This window comes from Notechis scutatus, chromosome 2 (genome assembly GCF_049901735.1).
Source record: "Notechis scutatus isolate UNSWTSFEM ecotype Mainland chromosome 2, rNotScu1.2, whole genome shotgun sequence".
NCBI lineage: Eukaryota > Metazoa > Chordata > Lepidosauria > Squamata > Elapidae > Notechis > Notechis scutatus.
In genome coordinates, this window is record NC_142010.1 from 207,442,876 (window position 1) to 207,467,949 (window position 25,074).

The window sequence follows — 25,074 nt, forward strand, 5'->3', positions numbered from 1 at the left end:
TATATAAGGGGTTAAATAATGCAAAGTAGTGTCCACTGGCAACTTCTTAAAATGATAAACTTTATACGCATCTCCCACCTGCCACACTAACTTCGTTTCTTGGGACTGCTCATTACTGACTAATTCATGGAAAAGAGCAGTTTTTGGTTAAAGGAGTTGCTGAAAGGTTTAACCATATACAAACTGAAGCAACCTTCTTTAGAATCTGATGCAATACCCCCTCCTCCATTAAATCTTTTTCACATTTGGATAATCTCACATAAGCAATAGATTTTATTTGTACACGTTTTTCTTACAAGTTCTCCAAATTTCTATAATTCAATTACACTGATGAAAAAATACATACTATCAAATTAAAATTTAAACAGTATCAAGTTAACCCTGAAATACATTAACAAAATAATTTGATCTGAGCAGTATTGATTATACCACATAGTTTGAACAAATTGTACACATTTTGAAGACAATACATTTTTAAAAAAATTCCTAAAACTTGTAATTGGGACCTACAAGTAGCAAGTTTTAAGCTTTTACACTGCATAGCTGTCAACCTAGCAATGAATATTTGGATATAACTTTAAAGCGATAGAAAATAAATTGTGCTAACCAATATGGAATTGTAATAGTTCCACATGAGAATGTAAATCTTTCAGACTAGTTATTTTGCTTAATCATTACAAAGTTTAAAAATTGGGAGCCTTCTTTGGTTTTCAAGCCTAAAAAAATTAAATGTATCTTTTGACCTAAATATTGAATACTTTTTCTGGCCAGATACTAGTACTGCTTATAGTACCGTTTCTAAAACTAGTACTAAATCTAAAAAAGTAGTTTAATCTATTTAAGTTATACTATGCCTTTCTCCCCAAAATGATTCTATGGAGACTGTCTCAATGTTGATTTGTGTTTATAGCATTAATAACAGAGTTAGTGGTTCTACAGTCAAGAAATCTTAGTTCTCATGTCTAAAATAGCAGTGTTGCACTTTTGTGTACATGTAACAAATACCTTCTGTTGATATTAGTAAAGCTTCTGAGCCAAAATATCTAAGCAAATATATTTCCTCCAAGCTAATTAGGGCATTCTGAGTCTGTTGACGCTTAAGTAACCAAAATCAAGGGAGGCAGAAACATATATACTCCCAAATAATAAGTATATTCTATCAAGAACCTTTTAATTTTAATCTAAGGTTCACGCATAATCCTATCAGGAATAAGATGGTAAATGGTATTTAGCAGGTAATCACATATCTCTGGCAATTGAAATATTATTTTGTATACTGGCTATAAAGCTGCATGATTTTGAGATGGCTAGAAATAATCAGGTTATAAAATTAGGAAGGGTGTCGGCTATTAGGGGAAGACTTAGTGAATAACCGAGATAAGGTAAGTGATCCTTTTGTTTGTCATGGTACAGAAATGAGTAGTCGAATTAGTTTTATCAGCACTAATGAAAGCGACAGCCACCTCAATTAATGTACCAAATGTCTATTTAAACTTTATCAGGCACACAAAATATGTAGTGCTCCGATTCTTGATGCTTGAATGTTAGGGTGCAGGACAAATAAAAAATGGGATTTGAAATGTTGAACAATGAGGCTAATTCGATATTTAAAATACTAGTACATAGATGGGATGTACTATTTTAGTAATCTGTGGTTAAAAATCTTACATGATTTTGTTAAATAATTTAGCTAATTTGAAATCACGCCACCTTGAAAATTCTCCTACAGATACAGGTAGGATATATTATAGAGAATAAAACCAGTATCTACATTAGTTAAAATAACATGAATACAGAAATACATCTGACACAACAAAATTGGTATCAGACTTGATCCTAGAACATACTTTGTTAAGTGTATATTGCAATTTATAAAGCTAACCAAATTCAATTGCTAAGAAGAGTATGTGAGGAAGTCCTTTGGTAAATAGTTCTTGACGTACAACTGTAATGGAGACAGCTAATTACAGTCTTAAGTTGTGATGGTTGTTGAGTGAGGCACCCATGTGACTGCTCTGCTGAACAATTGCTATTCTGGCTCTCCAGCCAGCCTTTAGAAACACTGAATTTTGTGGCCTTCTGGCTAGAAAGCCAGCAAATGAGATCTTTCTGAAAGGGGGGGGGGGGAGGAGAAGGGCTTTTTCCAACCATCTGTAAGAGTAGCAGCTTCACAAAGGGCCTCTGGCCTGCACTAGGTGAAATCCATCTAATATGCAAAATCCATGGTTAAAGTGAGATTTTTCACACGAGAGTCTTGAAGCATGAACTGTTGGGAGCCAGCCTGGCTCTAAGAGCTCCATGCTGCAAGCACCCTGGACTAAAATCCCTCTTGGTTTTTGCCATGGATCTTTCCAGCCATCCTCTGAGAGCAGGACTGCTTTGCCAAGGGGCTCCACCTCGCTGGGAGTGAAATCAATCTGGCAGACGGCCCTTCTATTATTTCAGTTGGAGAGTAGAAATGGGCTAAAAATGAGCTGTCCCAAAATGGGTGTTGATGGACCTTTTTCAGTCATCCCCCCCACTAGAAACCAGAGTTGAGTCCCGTGGCAGCAACCTTCCCTGCCAGCTTCCCTGTTGACTTTCTGAGGAAGCTGGGATGGAAGATTGCAAATGGCATATGATCGCAGAAAGTTTGGCAATCTTCAATGGATTGCAAAAGCCCAGATCCCAATTACATGACTGCAGGGATGCTGCAGTGGTATAAGTTCAGATGGGAAGTTGTCCATTCAGTACCATCATACTTTTATAAACAGTCACTTAATGAACAGCTATAAGTCAAAGACTACCTGTAACCATCTGGCATTCAATTTCATGGTGGATAAAGTAGAACAGAAGTTTAAACCAATCTAAAACTGTTCATATTCCAATAAATATAAATGAAGAACTCTAGTCTATAATGCAGCTGCTGTTAAGTAAATGGTGAACTATTCAACTGAATGGCAAAAGAAGCTGAGGTACAAGCAACCTAAATCTTTAAAAATAAACCCAAAATACTGAAGTAATTTCATATGAGAATGCATAGAATTATTTAATTTTGCTTATTAAAAAGTGTTATGAGCAATATTTATTTGTGTTGGGATTCTTTTTAAAAAAAATCAGCAATGAAGGCAAATAACTACAGCCCATTAAATATGAAGATCAGTTCATAATGAGATATATTATTTGTGCTTATCTAATTAACATCTTGATGTCAACACATTTTTCCAACAATCAAAACTGCTTATATACATGGACATTATTATATGAAGTATCTAGAAATCAGTTTGACTTACTGGTGCAAGATGGTGGAAAAGCCAAGTGAGAATAGCAAAATTATGGTCAGGTTGTCTATGGAACTGATAATAAGCAGCTCATATGCAAATTTCAAGTCAAGCTAAAGTGGAAGAAAACTGACCAGTTTCCACAATACAATCTTGAGCATATACTCACCATTTTCAAGAACATCAGAATTGCTTTGAAGACCTGAACCTCATTAATAGGCACCAGGGGGAAGTTGTTAAGGATGAATGTGAAAAGAGACTCAAAAATAATGAAACAGAAGAAACTATACCGGAAGTCAGAACAAATAACAAACTGCCAAGAGAAAAAGCCAAAGATAAAAATCTCAGGAAGAACTTAACAAATTTTGGACAGCTGTTAGAAGAGACAAGCAATATTATAACAATATAGGTAACCAAAATGGACAGACAAGAAAAAGCAAGAAAAAATCTTTCAAAAGATCCCTTAACTCAAAAGGAAGATGCAACCCCAAACTGGTATGCTAAAAGATGCCAATGGATATAAAAAGGATCAAAGAAAGCTGGAAGAAGTATGCTGAAATTCTATACAGTAGAGATGTTAATATCCATGATAGTTTAGAAACATTCCTTATTTACAAAAATTAGATGAAGTTAGACCAACACTCCGGTCATTAAGTTGGAAGGCTACCAGAACTGATAGAATATTTATATAAGTAAGGTAAGCAATAAAAGAATAAATCAAGATTCTAATCAAACTGCTGCAAATTTGGAGAATGACATTATCGGGCAACAGATTGGTCAAGAGTAGACTTAACAGAGTATACAAACCTATCACACAGTATTTTTAGGATCTTCCAGCAGAAATTACAGCTATGTGGAAAGAGAAATTACAGTTGTTCAGGTAGATTTTAGAAAAATCTAAAAACTAAAGGACATTGGTGTTGGTATCTTCAAGGTAATTCAGAAATTCATAGAATATAAAAATTTTAATATACATTTGATTATAAAAAGTCCTTCAGCTGTGTCAACCATAATATAGAATGGCCTTAGAAAATAGGGAATCTCAGAATACCTCAATGTTCTTGTGTGACACCTATACAGGTATTGTCAACTTACAACAGTTCATTTAGTGACCACTCAACAGCATTGAAATAAGTGACTTATAACTGCTTTTCACACTTGCGACCGCTGTAGCACCCCTGTGGTCATGTGATCAAAATTGAGATGCTTGGCAACTGGTTCATATTTAGGACAGTTGCAGTGTCCCGGGGATATGTGATCTCCTTTTGCAACTTTCTGAGAATCAGAGTCAATGGGGAAGCCAGAATCACTTAACAGTCATGTTACTAACTTAACAAATGCAATGATTCATCATTTAGCAACCATGGCAAGAAAAGTCATAAAATGGAGCAAACTCACTAACAAATGTTTCCCTCAGCAACATAAATTTTGGCTCAATTGTAGTCATAACTCAAAGACTACCTCTACATGAGATAGGAAGCCAAGTGTGAAATGAACATGATGAAACCAGATCCAGGTTGGTACCAGAGTTAGACAAAGCTGTGTACTCCCACAAGTTGAACAAGGGAGACTGGATTGGGAAAAGATCAGCATGGTTTTAAAACTGGAAAAAGAAACACCAATAACTTGCCCTCTGCTGAAAATGCAAATGATCGGCGAACTCTAGTAATGAAACTTAATGAGCAGAGTGGAAAAAAAATAATAGGACTAAGGCTAAAGAAGACTAAACTAAAGACAACAGATGGAATAAACAGCCTTAAAACTGACAGTGAATATAGGCAATGAAATGGTGAATAGCTTTTGCTTTTTAGAACAGACCACAATAAGGAACAAACTGTCAAGAAATACAATGTACACAGTACTTGGTAAAGTAACAATGAAATCCTTATGAAATACAGATGACAATGTGTCTATGCTTACAAAGATCGGATCATGTAGGCTGTGGCACTCTATTGAAGCAGACATAGGATTTTGAAGAAACGGGATAAAAAGGGCACTGATCCTTGTGACTTTTGGTGGTGGAAGATTCCTGAGAATGCCCTAAATAACTAAGAAAACAAATAACTGGATCATAGAGAAAATAAATTCAGAAATTTCAATTGAAACAAAAGTGACTATGCTCAAATCATCATATTTTGGACACATTATGTGAAAGACTTTGTCCTCTTGAGAAGTTTATAATGAATGGAAATGAATGGATCAATAAAATTTCTGAAGAGCCAGGTTGGAGACAAATCATGAAGTGGCTGGCTAGATTCAGTAAGAGACTTAATGGTATAAATCTGTTAAAAGTAGCTTTTGAATATCAAAATGACTAATCAGCCTAAAACATGGCCCAGGTAGGTCTCTTTAGTACTAATGCTACATGATTTTTTAAGCAAAGCCATGTTCCTAAAATTTAACCATACTCCTACAAGACAGCTGTTCAAAACAGAATCCTAACATTCTTATTGGTATGATTAGCTACAGATATTTTGAGCTTCAAGTCCAGCAAGCATTTTCTATTTTTTAATTTTTTTAACATATTATTCTTTACTAGAGAAATATAGAGTAGGTTACAGCAAAACCTCTGTACCAGGGATGGGCAATTTTTATCCTTACAGATATTGGACAGCAATTTTTATCTTCAGTCATGTTGGCTATGGCTAACAAGAGTTAGGATGACCCTGCATTATCTGTAACTAAATTTTCCTTGCAAGGACTTTGAAGTCCAAATGGGACAAGAGAATAGTTATAACAATTCTTGTTTAGGTTTTGAAGATTAACAATGTTAATAATTATAGTCCACTGTCTTTCTTTAGATTTCAGTACAGATCTGCTGCTTCTTCTGCACTGAAGGTGAGTATAGGTAGTCCTCAACTTACAACCATTTAGTGACCATTCAAACTTACAATGGCATGGAAAAAAGTGATTTATGACCATTGCAGCATCCCCACGGTCACTTGATCAAAATCTGACCAGTTGGCAACTGGCTCATATGTATGATGGTTGCTGTGTCCCAAGGTATCACCTTTTGCGACTTTCTGACCAGCAAAGTCAATGGGGAAGCCAGATTCACTTAACAACCATAGCAAGAAAAGTTATACAATGGGGTAAAACTCACTTAACAACTGTTTCACTTAGCAACAGAGAATTTGGGCTGAATTGTGATCATAAGTTGCGACTATCTGTAATTATAAACTTTGAATTTTAATGACATGGAGCAATGGCAAATTAAATTCCTTTCCTATCCAACCTATTGACATGTCATTGGAATCACCACATTGATATGCCACTAATTTTGCATACAGAAAAAAAGAAATTCAGCCACCTATTTCTGCAGACTGAGCTAAAATGAATACCTGACTATTAGCAGAATCACTACCACACAATATTTAATGGTAGGAAGGAACGGTATCTGAGAACAGGCTCTCAGGGTAAGGAGAGCAAATTTTTAAGCAGTGTTAGCATTTCTTTTAATAAGAAAGGATAAATGTATAAGTACATACAGAACATTTGAAAAGCCATATTTTTCTAGTTCATTTTGTCCAATTATAATCGGAAGTAGCTGTACAACAGGTTTTAATTCACTAGTAGCTTAATTAAGAAGACTGTGATATTCCAACAGCACATAATTTGTTACAATTCTTCCCAGCTGCTTCTGTTAATTAAAAGTAGTAAGTAACACTTTAGGCAGTGGTATAATTTGCAAGACTAGGAACTAAATCTATGAAAATAAAGCACTCTTTGGTGGATAGTAATTTAGAAATATATGATAAAAATCCTAATAGAATTAGGATAGTTAATATATGCAAAGAGCAATCATATTATTGGGGAGAATGAAGGGAAGAAGAGTACACTTTCCCAATTTCTTTCCATCATAAGAGAAAACCATTTTGGATGAAAATTTATACATCAAACAAATAATATATGCACTCCCCCATCAGTTGTTGGACAGAGGATTAAATGATTGCCATCACATTTTATCCCTAAGCATTATACAAAAAAAGTAATCTTGATAAAAGAGATATTAGACAAAAGGCTAAATTTTACAGGCCATTATTAAAGCAGTAAAAAAAAAATCATTGTAGTGACAATAAATTAACACTCTTGTATAAGAGCTAAAATAGACCACTTTTTAAAAGAAAAAAAAATCAATCTTCAATGTTTTAATTGAAAACAATGTCTCTTTTTTTCTCTCTGCATTCTCTTGAATTTTCATTGTTCAACGTAGCACACTTCTCGTCCTTGGCTTAGGGGTAGTGCTGAAATAATAAAGAGATATATAAGATACGTATATAAATACCAGTTATAAATGAATGATTTAACCATCATAACAACCAGTGATGACTAAGCCAGCAAATAAACCAAAAACATCTTAGAGGAGGGAAGGGGTGATTGAAAGGCTAAATTTCTGCAAATAATATAACAACAACAACACAGGTCAGCCACTCAGGTTACATTGTTAGAAAACAAGCTCAGATTCATGAAGAAAAAGCAGTGGGGTAAAAGTACCATAAGCGTATTTGTTGTAAAGCCTCCCCTTTCCTTCTTTCCCTCTTTCCCTCTGAGGCATGAGACTGTGGGAAAAGTAGAAAAAAAGTAAAGAAAAAAAAATTTTTTTTTAAGTGGTTAGGATTAAATACATTATGCTCTGTTACTTCATTCATCTTTCAATTTAAATCTGGAAGTCAAGCGCAACTGGCATTGTTAGAAGCAAGTAGTGGCCTTTGAAAGGTTAAAAAAAACACCACATTTTAAAAACTGTTACTTTAAAAATACTAGAATAAGTGAAAGAAAACCAGCTCTATTTAAATAATAGGGTTAACACTTACTGTGTTTTCGTTCCTATTCTTCAAGTCTCTTAAAATCCATCCTCTCTCCACTCATTGTCTCAACATAATATCTTGTTCCCTAAAGCGCTAACTGAAGCAACAAGGGATGACTCTTTCATTTGTAGTATTGGGTTCCAGCCAATTTCGAGAGAAAGAGGGGAGGGAGTTATTTAAATACTCTTGAAAATTATGTTCTATGAGCTTAAGATTCCAGTTTTAAAGCTGACTGATACATCTATATACCTCTGAGGGTTTCGTCTTATATTAATACTATTTGTGAACAACAATCATATGTATAAAGCACTTTATCACATTAATAGCTATCTCTAATGATAATAGGATCTCTAGATTGACATCAGCAGGACTATCTTATCATAACACAGCATCTCCCTTTCCACAAGGGGGAGCTCTTTTCCTAAGCATCAGGAAACATTCAAGATTATCCACGAATAAACTGATAAACTAAATGCACCAGGTTTTTCTAGGGACTTTAGTGTTGTTTGGTCTAAATCAATAATAAATGGAATGTCTTTGTGATGATGCCCATTCAGCGCCTGTCTATTTTTCCATGCTTTTATCAATTTTTGTCTGCTTTATAGGAATCTACATGAATAATTTCAGAATGCCTGGATGCTTTGGATAATCACAGCTTTTTGCACTAGCATGATATAAGCACACACATTTATAAATTATAATACATTTTGACATGAGGAGTGTTATTCTTTTTCATTTCTAGACAGAACGAAATGGTAATCTTTAGTTTTAAATTAGAGAGAGAAAGAATGCTAGTAAGGGGTACATGAAATAAAGAAAAGCTTCAAAAATAATTACTTTTCAATAGTTTTCCAAACACAAAGTTACCGTGTTGCCGGGAAAGCGACTTTTGCCCTGACAGCCCAAGTGGGGGTAACACGGGGCACATGAGCTGGTGCCGGGGGGGCTGGGGGGTGTGTGTGGCGGTGTCACCGCCCGCTCCCTTCCCCTCTTCCTTCCTTAGCGGTGGGGGAGGGGGAAGACCTCACGCGCGCTTTTCTTTTTTTTTTTGCTGCGGTTTTGCATGGGGGCTGTAGGTAGGAGGGGGCCCGGGTGGGTATCAGGTTTCGGCCAACGGGACGGGGGGGCGGAGAGGGCGCGCGCCCTGCTGTGGACCTGCCAAAGCACATGGGGGGCGGGTACCAGGATGGAGGGAACCCAGACTGTTGGGGGTGTGGGGGTGGTGGTGGTGGGGGGTTGTCCTTTGAAAGGGTGTGACTTGTGGAAAAGGATCCTTTTAGCGTGTTTGGCTTCTTTGCCTCCCCTCGTTCGTTTTGATGTGGAGATAATGGCCTTCGGGCAGGAGGGAAGAAAACTGTAGCTGGGTCATTTCAAATTTCACTTACTCTCCTGCCTCACTTCAATATGTCTGAGCGACTCCAGATACTGGAAGACTTTTTGAATGAAAGTGTTACCTCCATATATTTTTTAAAGAGGGCCACTTGGGGAAAAAAAAGATTCTAAGGAATTCCTTGTTTCTTGATTAAAGAGAAGGCATTGAATATACTGTTCCTTGGCAGCCTTTTCAGTGTCCGGGTTTTGGGGGTGTGTGTGTGTGTGTGTGTGTGTGTGTGTGTGTGTGTGTGTGTAAGTGTGTGTGTGTGAGAGAGAGAGAGAGAGAGATCAGCTGTATTGAGAAGAGAACGTTTCCTGTGTTCTCATTTTATTTACAACATATTTTACGCTTAATGGTAAGCAATGAAAAATATTTTTAAAACTCATTTCTAAACTCCATAGCTATTGGCATATTCTTGGTTCAAAATTGGATTAGCTCATTTCAAAATTGTCCAAAGCAGAAAAGTGCGTCAAAAAAAAAAAAGTGCAAAAGTGGAAGGTGTGTGGAAGAGGGGGTAGTCTTATACGGCGAGTATATAACAAACTCTATATTTTGAGTGGAAATGTTGGGGGTCGTCTTATACGCCCAGTCGTCTTATACGCCGGCAAATACGGTACTTGCTTTTGTGCTAGTTCTCAACTCCTTTATATTTAAAACCGTGTTCTGTAATCCATTTAAAACCATGGTTGGCAGATTAATTGCTGATTACTTGATTTGGTACTCCAGGTAAACTATTGCTAGAAAAAATATGGCAACGTCTAAGTCTGTAATCTACTGTATATACTATTTAAAACTCTGTTTATTAAACAGTAAAATGGGTGAAACGGTCATCATAGGGCAAAACGTTTTCAAGCACAATAACTTAATGTGCTAAGTTACAGAGCGTGTCTGAAATCCAGGACCCATGTCTCCCATGGGACTGAAATTTGCAAATTTTATAAAACTTTTATGACATAAAATTGTGATAAATCATTTCATTATATAATACAAATGTCATAAAATTTTTCCTTGTGGTCAACTCCTGGAAGTTTGAGTCTGTTATACAATAGTTCAACATGGGTTATTTTCAAGGCAGATACATTCTCTAAGTAGCTTCCTGAAAAAAAATTAAGAATTTTTCAAGTCCATTAGAAGCTCTGCTATTGTTGAAGGCACCGAGGAACCTGGTAGGGAAATCTGTTTGGGAAGATGACCTAAGGGGCATTGTCCAGTACATTTCTAACGGGCCAAAACAAAGGTAAATCACACAATCAAGTCTCCATTACATCTTAAGAATAAAAGCAACTGTTTTGGGCATTCGGGCAGCAATAGCTGTTTTCTCTATAATGGAGTCAGCTGAGATGGTCACACAGAAGAAAAGCATCCTGTGTTAGAAAGTCCAGGATGATTCCCATCCTCCTACTACAGAGAGCTTTGCCTAGTCACAACATTCTTGTAATACTATGGGGGAAACTTTTGCATTCCAAAAAGTATTATTATGAAACTAGAACTGACTATTTTCAATCGGATATCCATCGGGAGTGCTTTTTCTCCCCAAAGAAGACTGGAAGCCAATCTGCAGCTGCTCTCCCCCATTCCGAGGGTCTAAACCAGGGGTGTCAAACTTAAGGCCTGCTTAAATCCGGCCCATGGGGCCGGCCTGGAAATATCAAGGGACTGGCCTGTGGTGCCTCTGGCGACTAAAATGGGCCATGTGTGACCCCCCCCAACCTCATTTTTATCCTCCATGGCCTTCTGTAGCACTCTGCTGGCTGAAACTAGGCCAAAAAAGAGGCCCAAAATGGGCTGAAAAATGGGCCCCAAACCCAAACGGCCCATGTGGCCTATTTTGGGCTGGCAGAGTGCTGCTGGAGCCATGGGGGGGGGGGGAACGAGGTGCAGGGGAGCAGGTGCAGACCCCCCATTCCCCGTTTTGGCTGGCAGGGTGCTCCATTCATCCCACACACAGAGAGTTACAATGCTGATCTGGCCCTAAAAGAAATTCAGTTTGACACCCCGATCTAGATGGGGTGAAATGGGTTGAAACTCAAACCAAACAAAACTAAGTAGCTTTGGGTGATTGGGCATTCCAATACCAAGTTTTTCCATCTCTCATCTTGGATGGGGTGGCACTGTCTCAAATGGACCTGGTGCACAATCTGGGGGTCCTCTTGGGCTCAGCTCTTATTGGAAGAGGAGTCAAGTTGTGTGCCTGTTCTACCCATTCCTAGACTAGGAGGCTCTACTCACTGCTCCCAATTGGACTATTGCAATTCTGTCTACATGGGACTGCCTTTGAGCAGTAGTCGGAGGCTTCAATTGGGGTTGTAAATGATGTTGGCTATTTGCACATATAACACTAGGCTGCATTGGTTCCCAATGTTTCCAAGTGCAATGCAAGGTACTTTAAAAACCTTCATGGCTTGAGACTGAGTTTCTTGAGTGGTTGTCTTTTCCCAGTTACTTCTACCCATCCAATCCAGTCTGGAAGATTAAGCACACTCCTGGTTCCCATCAGCCAAGGAATGTTGGCTGGTAGGAAATGGAAGGCATGCCTTTTCTGCTGTAGCTCCTGCCTTCTGGAACATTCCTCCCCCTCCAGAGATTAGGGTGGCTAGCTTTTCAGAGAGTTTAGAGGGCCTGGCTATGTGTCCAGGCCTAGGGTTCCAAATTTGTGAACGATGGCATTTCTTGTTATATTGATATCAGTAGAAGGTAATATCTCTTGGCTGCTACTTGTATCTAAATCCCCTTTTTTGTATTATCGGTTTCAATTGTTTTTATAACTGAGTCACTGGTTTGAGTTGAGCAGCTATACAAATTGAATGAGTAAACTACATTCACAGAGACACACAGCAAATACACACACACACACACACACAACATTTAAAGAAAAATAAAAACCAACAAAAAGTAATGCAGAATAAAGAAAACAAAAAAACAGAAAAGTGCAAAAAGAAAAGAAATAGAAAGAAGCTCCTGATTTTTCCTGCAGCAAAACATAAGCATGATTAAACTTATCTTACTTTAGTACAAAAAGCTCACTTTTTTCTATTACCCAACCCATTTTTTTTTCTAATCATCAAAACCACAGGTCATTAGTGCATTTTTTTCTGTTTCATATAAAAAGTCTATAAGGGGTTTCAGTCAACCATAAATGTAGAAACTGTTTTTTCTTTAATCAAAGAAGGCAATTTAGCTATCTCTGCAAGCTATATTCCGCCATCTTCAGCAGCCATTCCTCTATTATGGCTAATGTCAAACCTTACCACTACTTAGTTAATTTTCCATTACACTGACAACTATGACAGTCAGAACAAATTAGGATATATACCTATTGAAAACAGTCAAAAGAAAGATATATGTATACAATGCAACTTACATGATGTATCTGAAGCAGTCCACAGAGAAAAAGTAGAATTAAACAAAAGAAACCACCATGGCAAATTTAGTGTATATTGAAAATAATTAAAATTATAAATATATTGTAAAATAGAAAAAAAACTGTATCACAGATAGATAGCCTAAATCTATACAGCAACCAAAAGCATAGGATGAACTAAGGCTAGCAAGGATGCTAAGAACCAAGAATGTTGGAGGGTTTTTTGGGGATGGGTGTGGGTGGGAGGGAATAGGTTCAAAATGGAAAAGTATATTTGCTCAACAAAGGAAGGCAAAACATTAGCACGTATAGTAGCAATAATAAAAGACAAAGCCTTTTAAACTCTTGTTTTGCTTCAGTCTTAATTTTCCATTACACTTTTCATTCTGCCAGGAAACTGAACATTTAAATATGCAGGGTCTGATGAATTACATCCTAGATCATGGAAGAACAAGTTGAAGGTCCTGATAGAACCACATGTATTATGTTTGATGATATATTTTGGACAAATGCCAGATGAGTGGAACTGCGTAAATGTCCTAATCTCCATAAAGAGTCAAAGGAGGATTCAACCAATCACAAACCAGTGAGTCTGACATTGACTTTTGTTAAGGCGCTTCATTAAAAACATAAATTAATGGTTGCTTTTAAAAAACAATACTGGCAGTCCTCGACTTACAACAGTTCTTTTAGTGATTGTTCAAAGCTACAATGGCACTGAAAAAAGTGACTTATGACCATTTTTCACACTTATGGCTCTTGTTGCATCCCATAATTTACATTTGGATGCTTGACAACTGGCTCATATTTATGACAGATGCCGGGTAATGTGATCACCTTTTGTGATCTTTTGACAAGGAAAGTCAGTGGGGGAGGCAGATTCACTTAACTACCGTGTTGCTAACTTAACTGCAGTGATTCACTTAACAAATGTGGCAAGAAAAGTTGTAAAATGGGCAAAATTTACTTATATTTCTCACTTAGCAACATAAATTCAGGTCTTGATTGTGGTTGTAAGTCGAGGACTACCTATATGTTAGTTTTCAGACGTCAGAAACTTATTTTTTTTACCTGTAGCAGATTGTGCTGTAGATATTATATACCATTACTTCAGCACAACATTTGATAACATGCCATGTTATGCATGACACAAGAATTAATTTGATGCTTAACTGGCTTAAAATTTGTACTCTGAGAAAGCTGATCACTGGTTCTGCATCAGATAAATGAGATGCCATAAACTTCAGATTTTCACCAATTATTTGGGTGATAAGGTGGATAAAATGCTTATCAAATTTGCAGATGATACAAAATTGAGTGAGATAGCTAGTACTTTAGAAGACAGAAATAAAACCTGAGAGTATTTTTTGTAGAAAAGAACAGCTTAGAGAAAACTGTCAAAGGTAACAGACTGGAACTTAGTAGAATCAAGTGCAATAAAATAAATATGAACCAGCAGTGGCCCCATAATTATTTGATTATATTCTGTTATGGTTAAAGTACTCTATCATGTTCCGGCCATCACACTTCATTGATTCAGTGAAAATCAGAAAGGTTCAAAGAAAGACAATGAAAACAATGAATTCAAAGACTCCAGGAGACTAGAAATGAAGCCCTATGAAGAATGACTTAAGTAGTTGGGTATATATAACCTTCAGAAGGGACAATTGAAGGTGACATTATGGTGTGCTTCAAATAGTTGAAGGTTATCATCAAAGTATCAATGCCTGTTTCGTCTTCCTCTATAGTTCAAAAGGTGGAACCATGAATTTAAATTTACAAGAGATAAAAATATTAAAAATAGAAGTGCTTCAGCAACAGAATAAATTATAAAGAAATGAGTCCCTTTTCCTTGGATGTGTATCTATATAATAATCTGCCTGGGATACTTAATTTGGATTCCTGCACTAAGCAGGAGGTTGGATTTGATGGCCAAAATACCCCAATCTAACTTTGTGCTATTTTTAAAAAAGGCAAAAAATGTGAGAACTGACAATTCCGTGTAGTTAAAATTTATTAAATAATGGTGGAAATGGAACAAATAATATTAAGGTGCAAAGAATTCCACATACTGATGCCTCTATGGCAGGGATGTCAAACTGGCCGCCTGCAGGCCGGAAGTGTCACATGCAGGCCATGCCCACCCCAGCTCCACAAAGGGGAAAAGCATCGCGAAACATCATGTGACAGCAATGTGACACAGCAAGTTTGACACCCATGCTCAATGGTAACAGGAAAGCATTCAGAAAGATTACTAGAAATATCAAACTCTCTGACAACCTTCTATTAAGTGGTAAATGATCTATGATAATGGATCATGAATTTGAAATGTACAGTTAGGCAAAGTTTTTTGAAATAATAACAAATTCCAGGAATATAGACAATTTTTATCAAACTTTTGTTTCATGGTTAAGAAAATTTAATGTCTTAGCACCATGGGACATGCCAGCCAAATAAAGTCATCAAAGTAAAATCTTTTTCTTTTATAGGTAATCTCTGGGTTAAGAATGAGATCTGTTCCTAAATCTATCTGTAACTCTGATCTGTATGGAAGTTGGAACTTGTAAGTACGAACAGATTGCCTGTTACTAAAGATGGTGGAAGATGTTCTTTTTTCTTGAGTTATGAAATCACACAATATCTTGATAAATCACTGAAAAAGGCTACATATTAAAAACCCATCGGACTTTTTTCAACTAACTCTATTCTCAAAACCTCTGAGCATAGTGAGAGACTAAACTCCTTTTGCATGAATATTGTATTCACAAAGCAGTGGAAATAACTTTTTATAAGGAGTTATATTACAAGAGTCATTCAAAATATTCAACTAAATACACACACACACACACACACACACACACTTATGCTGAGTCTATGTAATTTGAAAAGGAACTTATTTTATTTTCTAGGCTATTCCTTGGAAAAAAAATTCTAACTCCTTTTTATTGGACTTGCTCTTGTAATTGAGGATGATAATGTACAAATTTCACAAAACATACGAGACAGAAATTCCAAATTAATTTCAGATAGTTCAGATATTAATTCAGTTTTCCTATCACATGCAAAGAATGTGCTGAACTTTTCAGAGATAACATTAAACCATGATCTAGCTTTGCATTCATATCAGCAATCTTATGTCTACCAATTATTTCTTTTTTGTGCCTACCTTGAAGTGTGAAAAGTTGTGGTTCCTTTTTACTAGTCTAACTATGCTTTACTACCACAGCCCAAAAAAATGATTTTAAATGAATTATGAAAATGTAAAAATAAGCCTTCATTAATTGATAGGGTCTGGAATTCAGGACAGCAATTCTCACCTTTTAAAACTGCTTTTTCTTGCAGTAGACCTGGTAGTTCTTTTAGAAAGGCCTGCACTGTCAGAAATGCTAGGTTTAGACTGTTTACTTTTCTGAACACTGGATTGCAGAATTACTCTGAAAAGAGTGGGAAAAAGATATTATATCAAACAAGCTGAAAACATATAATGCACAGTAAGATTGATATATTATGTGGTTTCCAGATCTGAAAATTGGGATAGTGTGAACAGATTTATTTAGTCTTCATGTTTTAGGTTTTTATAGGTTTCAGTGAAAGCATCAGTATTTCCAACTTTTGGGGGGGGCTTAGGGCTTCTCAGAAAGAAAAATAAGTTTTTTTAAAAAAAAAAATGTGCCAAAAACATTACAAAAGATCAAGAATCAGCTATATGCATATCTATATACTCTTCAACTATCAAAATGATGAATGAAAAAAACTCTCTGAGAATTTTAGTGGTATACTAGAAGGCAAATGTATCCACATATCAATTGCACACTTACATATTTCACAGAAAAGACAAAATGAACTGGTGTACTGTACTCTTGCAAAGCTATGAGGGTAGTTTTATATTCCCCCCACCCAAATTCCCTCTTTCCCACCCCAAATGTCAGTGGAAAGTAGGGTAATTAACAAAGGTTTGCATCATCTGAATATTTGCATCATTGTAAATAAGAAGTATTCCATAGAAAAATTATGTACTTATACGTTTCTGTCCACCATACATCATCAATTGATGTACAACAAATTAACTGTGAATGTCCAGACAAAGATGCTATGGTTTGAAAAAGATTTCAAAATTCAATAATCCTACAGGCAGATGGAAGTGTAGCAGACCTCTCCTTCTACTTGCAATCTACTATGGAACCCAAAATTTGCCTCAAAAATGTGCAAAAGGGTACTGGGGCTGAGGGTAGAATTGACCAAAAGAAAAAATATATATCTCCCCCCCCCCCTCATAATGGAAGCATCACTAAATCTAAATTCTTTCTGCTAAAGTTAAAAAAAATGCCCATTCACAGAAGGCTTGTTCTGAATCTAAACTAGCCTTTTCCACAGTGGAGCCTTCCATAGGCGTTAACCCAATTACCTGGAATTAGCTAGCCAGCATGCCCATTGCTGAAAATTCCAGAATTTGAAAGGCATGTGGCATGGGTATCAAACTCGCCACATCATGGTGCTGTCATGTGATATATCACAACGTTTTTCCGTTTGCGGAGCTGGGGTGGGCGTAGCCTGCATGTGACACATCCACCTCACGGGCCGCCACTCTGACACCCCTGGCATATGGTTTTCAAATTCTGCATGGTGAAACTGCAGGGTAATAGTGAGTGGTGGCATAGTAGTTAGAATACAGTATTGTATTCTAATTCTGCTGACTGTCAGCACTTGGAATCTGACCAGCTCAGCCGGATTCCATCCTTTTGAGGTCAGCAAAATGAAGACCCAGATTGTTGGGGGCTATATGCTAACTCTGTAAGCTGCTTATTATGGTTGAGGAAGGCTAATCTAAGTATTCAATGAAACATCCCTTTTAGAAGGTCACTGCTACTTTGCTATCCCCATTATTTTGTTATTTTCAACTTGAGAAACAGAAAGAACTTTTTACTTTTTCCAACCACAGTTGGCAGTTAATCAGTGGGAAGTTGTGGATCCAACACTGGAGGTTTTTAAGAAGAGATTGGACAACCATTTATCTGAAATGGTATAGGGGTTTTCTGCTTAAGCAGGGGATTGGATTAGAAGACCTCCAAGGTACCTTTCAACTGTTATATATATAAAAAATAATTCATGGGTATGTATTTATTTAACTTCTAGATCCCAATAATCCCTTCAAATGTAGGAAATCTATTTCTAAATTTATTTTTTAAAAAATACTGAGCTTTCAGTAAGTATACTTTAAATCATGGATTCCCAACCTTTTGGCTTGCCTGGACTGCACTGAGTGAAGACAAATTGTCTTGGGCCATATATAAAATATATAATACAGTTAATGTATATAAATATCTCTAAAATCACATGATGTCAAAAGCTAACAATCTTGTGGGGTCACATTACTAGATGTCTAGGGTTGCATGTGACCAGCCATGGATTGGATACCCCTGCCTTAAATATTAGTCTTTCCTCCACAAAGTAACAAAAATCTCAAGAGAAATTGGAGATGGCAACAGTTTTCTTCCAGCAATAAACTACAATATTCTATCCCGCAAATTCTGCTAATTTTTAAATGAGCAACATCTATTCATGACTACCACTGCAATGAAAATTGCAAAGAATAGTTAATGATTAAATGACTCATTCCCCTTGGTAACAAGTTACTGAGTTGGGAGTGAATATTTCATTATTGATATAGTCAAGAATGAGAAATGGAATTATTCATCCCCAGGAAACCTGACATTAATGTTTCAAATACCTTACACAATACATACAGTAGAAATGTCACATATTTTGCAATTTTTAAAATAAATATACAAAATGTGCTATCTTTCAGTAATAACAATTCAAATAAAATGATGAGCAGTTTTCTCAATATGAATATAATCTGGTTATGCATTAGAGCATATTATCAGAATCAGAAAAAGAGAAGAATTCTGAGTTAAATATTACAACAAAACAGAAGATGGTAAATACAAGATTCTAAGACAAGTATAGAAAAATGTGAAATATTCCAAAGAATCATTAGTAGGCACAATGTTCAATGATTAATATGCCTAAATATAATTCAAATAATTTTACTGTCCTGTTAACCATATTTGTTACTATCCAAATAAGAAAATAAAAGCAAAAAATATAAGGGACAGAAACGGGGGGACAGCACACTGACAAGGTCACATGTGGCTCTTGTCCCCCTAAGTAGCTGAGAAATTAAACTATCAAATTATCTGCCGTAGGACACTGCAGAAGAAGGAAAGGGCATGCTTGTGACAACAATGTGGAAAGCTAGAAAGATATAGATATAGCTGGAAAGATATAGAGGGAGAAAAATAAACTTTGGTTGAATCTTAGCCAAGAATGAGGGGCTATGTATTTTATGACTTGAAAGATTATAATACTAGATTAGGATCTGCTGCCCTGAACAGATTTGGCTGACAATCTGGGAATTGTCCCAGATTCATCGCTCCAGCTGAAATAGTACCTGGAGGCTGTGGCTAGCAGGTTCTTCATTAATTGCACCTTGTGCATGAAGTGCAGCCATTTCTGGATCAAGGAATTTTGCACAGAGTCAATCATTTTACAGATGGACTACTGCAACCTCATCTTCCTGGTCTATCTTAGAAGAACATTCAAAAAGTTCAACTAATATAGTAGTTGTATAGTTGTGAGTACCCCTGTGACAGTATGACAGTACTTTGGCAGGTACAACGCCTGCCAATTAGCTTTTAGGTGCAACTCAAGATGCTATTTTTCAACTTTAAAACCCTTATGGCTCAGACATGGATACCTACGAGACCACATTCTCTGGATTGAACACCCAATAAAATTAGGTAATTTGAGCTTTCTGAAGATCCCTTTCTTCATTGACTATTGACTTTGAGTTAAACTTTGTTAGTGATGACCCCTTTGGAACAGTTTACCTGTTCTCCTCCCAATACCGGGTTTCCGAAAGGCTATGAAGACCTGGATCTTTGGGAAGATATTTGGGAATATGGAGATTTTGCCAAACATCATGGGATGGCATTTCACCTGTTGTTTTCTTGTGTGCTTATACATTTGCTTTTTTTTATTCGTAACATTTGTTTTGGGGGTTTATAAACTTCTTACAGTCTATGGGAATTTGGCAGCATAGAAGCCTCAGTCAGTCAGACAAACAGTCAGTCAGTCAATAAATAAATATGAATATAGTTGTGGACTTGGCCCCTCTCTTAGTATTCTATTCAGTACTTCAGTATTCTTAAGACTAAAAACGCTGCCCACTGATGGTCTAAAATAACAGCAATCTAAAAAATGTTTACCTTTTTCATTAATTACTTTGTGTACAACCAAATACTGTGGTTGACTAATTGGAATGCTCCAATTACTTCAAAGCATTCATGGGGGGAGGAGAGGAAGGAAAGGAAAAGGGCATACAAGCACTCCTTGTTTAGCAACCATTTGCAAATACTACTGTAATAAATCATTCATTTTCTGACCGATGCATGCATTTATCACCAAATTTCATGTGCTTGGCAACAATGCAAGCCAGTAAAGAGTAATGCTGGCAGAGCTGCAAGAGATAACTTAGCTGAATGAGATGGAAACAACAATGACCTTCAGCTCCTCCCTCCCTCCCCTTTAGTCACCTATTTAATTAGTGATCATTTCACTTAATAACTGGTCACTGGAAATGAACTTGGTCATTAAGTGAGGAGTGGGAATATAACAGAACTATAGCACTGTATGCCTAGATTATGGACTTATTTGTTTATAGCTCTTCACACTTATGGAGTTAAAACACAAGTCAGCAGGTTCAACCCCAAAGGATTCCAGAATGAGACTATACACGCAGACAAAAGGAAGCAAGCCCACCATACATTAAAAACAGCACCACACATATGTTTTCACAAAAATAATAATATCTGGACCAGCACACAGACAAGAAGAGACTTCCAGCTCAAAAGAAAATTCTAAAGCAGATAAATCACCCCTTGTACTACAGCCCTTTTTGCCTCTAAAAGTACCTAAAGAAGTTAAATGAAGGGGGGGCAGGGGGGAGAGGGTAATAAAAGCTGGATGCAATGTACTTATGATTAAGGCAAGAAAATGAGCTACTGAAGAGAATGTAACAGGGACACTTACACAGTGGCTCTCCCAAGGGAGGTTCTGATGGACCTATGTTCTTAAACCATCTAGACAGAATAGCAGGTTGGGAAGAAGGGAGCCACACACAATCCACCAGATGACAATGCTACTCAGAGCAGAGGCCAGTATAGCTAGGAGACATCTAAAAAGGAGCGAGGGTGGGGAGGAAGAGATGAACATGAAGTCAAAAGGGGATGGGGAAATCAAGAAGTTTGCAGATGTGTGGTACATTTCATCTAAAAGAAATGTCTATTAATTTTCACTATGGAAAATGTTTTCCATTCACTGGGCAAAGGCTAGCTGTTTTTTAAAGAAGTACCTTTGTCATTATTCTGCAACTCACTCTCACCTTAAAGTGTGAATTATTCCTAGACTGGTTCAATACTGGTTTTTCTAAATACCCAACCATCTCCTTATTTACAAAATGACCTTCCAATATCAAATGCACTCTGTGGGTGGATTAACAGAGTAAATCTATTCTACGTATATTACATTTTACCTATACTGTACACACAAAATATAGCACTGAGGAAACTGTTGTTTTTCAATATTTAAATGTGTATCTTAAAAGCATAGCATTTTTAATCGGTTATGCTTATGCCCTAATAAAAGCAAACTTACCATACCCATTTAAAGATACAGCACAACCCATCCCAGCACAAGGGCTGGCATGACAATAGCTTCCTAAGCAAAGATCCCTAGAAAGAAGGTTATTCTGACCAAAATAATAAGTCCAACCTTTCATTCAGGAGTCATTTTCAATACCGCTGATGTTGCTAACAAAACTTAAAAATGCTTTGAGATGTTGGTGTAACATTCAGTTTAAAAAAGCATTTGAGAAAGGTTTCATGTACGTCTTAGTGATAGACCTAAGAATTTGATAATAATAAAATGAAATCACGAGCAGGCTTCTAAGTGATTCAATCACAAAGAACTACAGCGATCTTTTTAAAGTAACACAGAATGTAACCAAATCAAATTTCAAAGGAACAAGTGTTTGTATTTACAAAATCAAAATAAAGTTAAACTTACGTTAATGGAACTGAATATGCTTTTGCCTGCCTTTTACTTTTAAGGGCACGGAGCTTGTCCCCTTGTGTTACTGTGTGTGTTTCTTCTTCATCACTGTACTGCAAATAAATGGTTAAGTCATTAAAGTTATTTATAACAAAGCTTCCAAGTCCTACTACTGAAGAATCATATTTACCACAATACTAGTAAGGTGTGGATTGTTTTACCCAGTTCCAACAGTTCTTATGAAAATGTTCTGAGCATTTTATTTTAGTTTTTGTTAATGTGAAGGTCAAATCAATAAGACAAAAGGTAAACCTGAGCAGCAGAAAAGAGGCATTTTGGCAAAAAGTACTATTTTGCCCATACTTGTCTTGCAGAGTGTCCTATTCATTATTTTCTCTATTTTTTGAATGCTTGATAGGAACAGAAATACAGAACAGCCATACAAATGAATCCAACCACTTTTGCTTTATTATACCCACATTAAAAAAAAGAAACAGTCCTACGGTTTCCAACAGCACACCATGCGGATGATTACCGGTTCAGAATCTTTTCTGCTGGCATTCTGATATTTTGAATCATTAATTGAAATGTCATCTACTCCCGAAAGGATTTTTGTCACTGCAAGCTTTTGAGTTTTCTTTAGCTTTGAACGATAAACATCACCTTCCAGCCACATTTCTGACTGTTTCCTATAACAGAAAGAAGCTGTTAGAAACCAGCTCATTTCAATGTATGACTATATTTATCATTCAAATCAAGTTGTTTCAGTATCAGACATTAATCGTTGCAAGGACACAGATATAACATCAATTCTAGTTCTAGCATCATGTTTCCTAGAAATTATACAATGCCACTACTGAATTGCATGCAACTATTTCTGTCTTCCATCTGTCTTCCACCCATTTTACTCTAACAAAAGTGTCCGCTATAATGGAAAAGGCCATGACTGCCTTTTTTTTCCTTTGTGCCTCTTCCAAAATGTTGAGCTACTGGGACAATATGAAGCCTGGTGAGATGCAGAGGCTCAGCAAAAGCCACCCTCACCCCTAATCAGCAAAAGCTTGGCTTTTTGGGGTATAAAGACCTACCAGAAAAGACAGAGTGATACCTAATGAAATGTGATTTTGAAAATGAATGCTAAATTTTACTTTTCAGTGTTAAAGAGAACATATTTAATAAGCAAAACTGACCATATGGAATGATACACTTGCAACCATAGCTATAATTTAGGATAATGCACTGATTAATCCATTATCTTGTTATACAAGATTTGTTGATTAACTATAAAGTCATTGACTGGATTCATATGTTAAACCAAAGGCATAAACAATATTATGGGTTAATAGGCCTGAACCTAGTATTTTTAACCTAATGTGGCAAAACACATTGAGCCACTGAATAGACATGGATAATTCTGACCAAACAGTGGCAATTGCAGATTGTTTATAATGCAGTGCCTCATTCCATTCAGAACTTAAAGTAATGATCAGTTCCTTAAAAAGCAAACAACTAGTCACTCTCTATATGTCTATATGGTTCAAACATCCAATGATAGCTGTAACATATGCAGGTCGTCCTTGTTTATTGACCATTTGCAGTTACAACACTGATGAAAAAGTACCTTTACAATCAATCCTCATATTTATGACCTTCGCAAATCTTGCAAAGCAAAGCTGAAGATCATAACATTATGACTTAGTGATCAAGTTGCTGATCCCAATAGTCACTAAATTAGGACTACCTACTGTACGTGAGTACATTAACATTTATTTCATATGTATTTGTGTATGTATTGATGTGTATATATATATATATTGAAAAAAGGACAACTATTATACATTTAAGTGAAGCTAAGGCCTAGAGTAGCTTTCTTTAAAGTTGGTACTTTCCAGACACGAATAGACTGTAATTCCCTTCATCAATGGCCAGGCTAGACAACATATATGGATTAAAGAGATCTAGTTTGGTACTAAAAATGATTATTATATTTAACACTTAATCATCCTGGAATTGCATACAGACATAAAAAGAGGCATCCCTATTTAAATGTTTACATACTCTAACAAAAAATGTTGTTGAGTTCCAATCACAGAACCAGGTCTACAAATTCTAATCCAGGCAATAGTTTCAGCAGCAGTCATCCTGTAATGCTTCATAATGTAACACGCTATAAGTGTACCAGTTCTGCCAAGTCCAGCTGTATAAAAACATAAGGAAATTTACTTTATTTGAGATTGAAGAAATTGAAGAAACTTCAATTCAAAGTTTTAAGAATAGGACAACCTTGAAAACTGTCTTTCAAAAACCTAAGGTGGGTTTGAATTTGCCATTAGGGAAAAAAATCCTAAAAACTATATTAGACCAATTCAGGATAACAAAACTAATATACAACCTTTGAGAGGTTTTGAAGTTTTGTATAAGTAGTAATCTACACTATCATTCATTTGTACAAATAATTTTGATTGAAAATACTTCGAACAATTACATGCATCTACTGTAAAATCAGGCTTCTAGCAGAACATATTAACATTTCATAACTTGCATTTCATGCATATTAGATTAGCATACTTCCATACATATAATGGCAAAGACAGGTTCATTAGATTTGTAGCAAGAGACCACAACAGTTTAGCCTAAGACAGAATAGCCTCTTATCTTCTAAGAATGATAAAAGTATGCTCGGCTATGATTAATTTCAACTTTTGAGTGAAATGATCTAATTTTGATCAAACTCATAAAAAATACATCCTGAGGCAGCATTCAGAGAGCCAACTGATGTGTTCTACAGGGGTTGATAAGGCATGTTATGAACACAGTTATAAGCAATGAGACATTAATGATCTGAATTCATCACTTTAATACCTTTGCAATGAACTGCTATAGCACCTTCAGCGTTCTCACAAATATTCAGAAATGCTTTGATGATAGCATCATTAGGTATGCTTCCATCAGCAAAGAAGAGATCATAATGGTCAAACCCTGCATCTTTAAATCTTCTAGAGTCATACATTTTCTTATTCAGGCGGATTACAGTGGTAACATTATGTCTTCTGAAGTATGGAAAATAGGCTTCGGGAGCATGATGTGGATACCCTTGAAGGAAAAAACAAGTGCAGAAAAATATGTCAGATATAAACCATTAATAAAAGAGCATCCAAA

The 25,074-nt window shown here is 36.3% G+C and overlaps 1 protein-coding gene across 20 annotated transcripts in view; it reads right to left on the bottom strand.

Moving 5' to 3' along the window:
* Window positions 1-250: 250 nt before the first annotated feature.
* CDC14B (cell division cycle 14B) overlaps window positions 251-25,074 on the bottom strand; it is a 64,655-nt gene continuing 39,831 nt past the window's right edge. For 4 of the 20 annotated variants that reach the window (XM_026674324.2, XM_087957930.1, XM_026674372.2 and 1 more), the window contains exons 9-15: window positions 24,778-25,008; window positions 23,974-24,112; window positions 22,451-22,604; window positions 21,931-22,028; window positions 16,122-16,238; window positions 7,755-7,819; window positions 6,691-7,504 (exon numbers count right to left, since the gene is read on the bottom strand). In XM_026674324.2, coding sequence (XP_026530109.2) covers window positions 7,458-7,504; window positions 7,755-7,819; window positions 16,122-16,238; window positions 21,931-22,028; window positions 22,451-22,604; window positions 23,974-24,112; window positions 24,778-25,008 — 851 coding nt within the window. In that variant the 3' untranslated portion in view covers window positions 6,691-7,457. Of the gene's footprint in view, window positions 7,505-7,754; window positions 7,820-8,074; window positions 8,187-16,121; window positions 16,239-20,895; window positions 21,041-21,930; window positions 22,029-22,450; window positions 22,605-23,973; window positions 24,113-24,777; window positions 25,009-25,074 lie in introns of all 20 variants that reach the window. The other 16 variants (XM_026674342.2, XM_087957933.1, XM_087957934.1 and 13 more) reach the window with 7 other exon arrangements.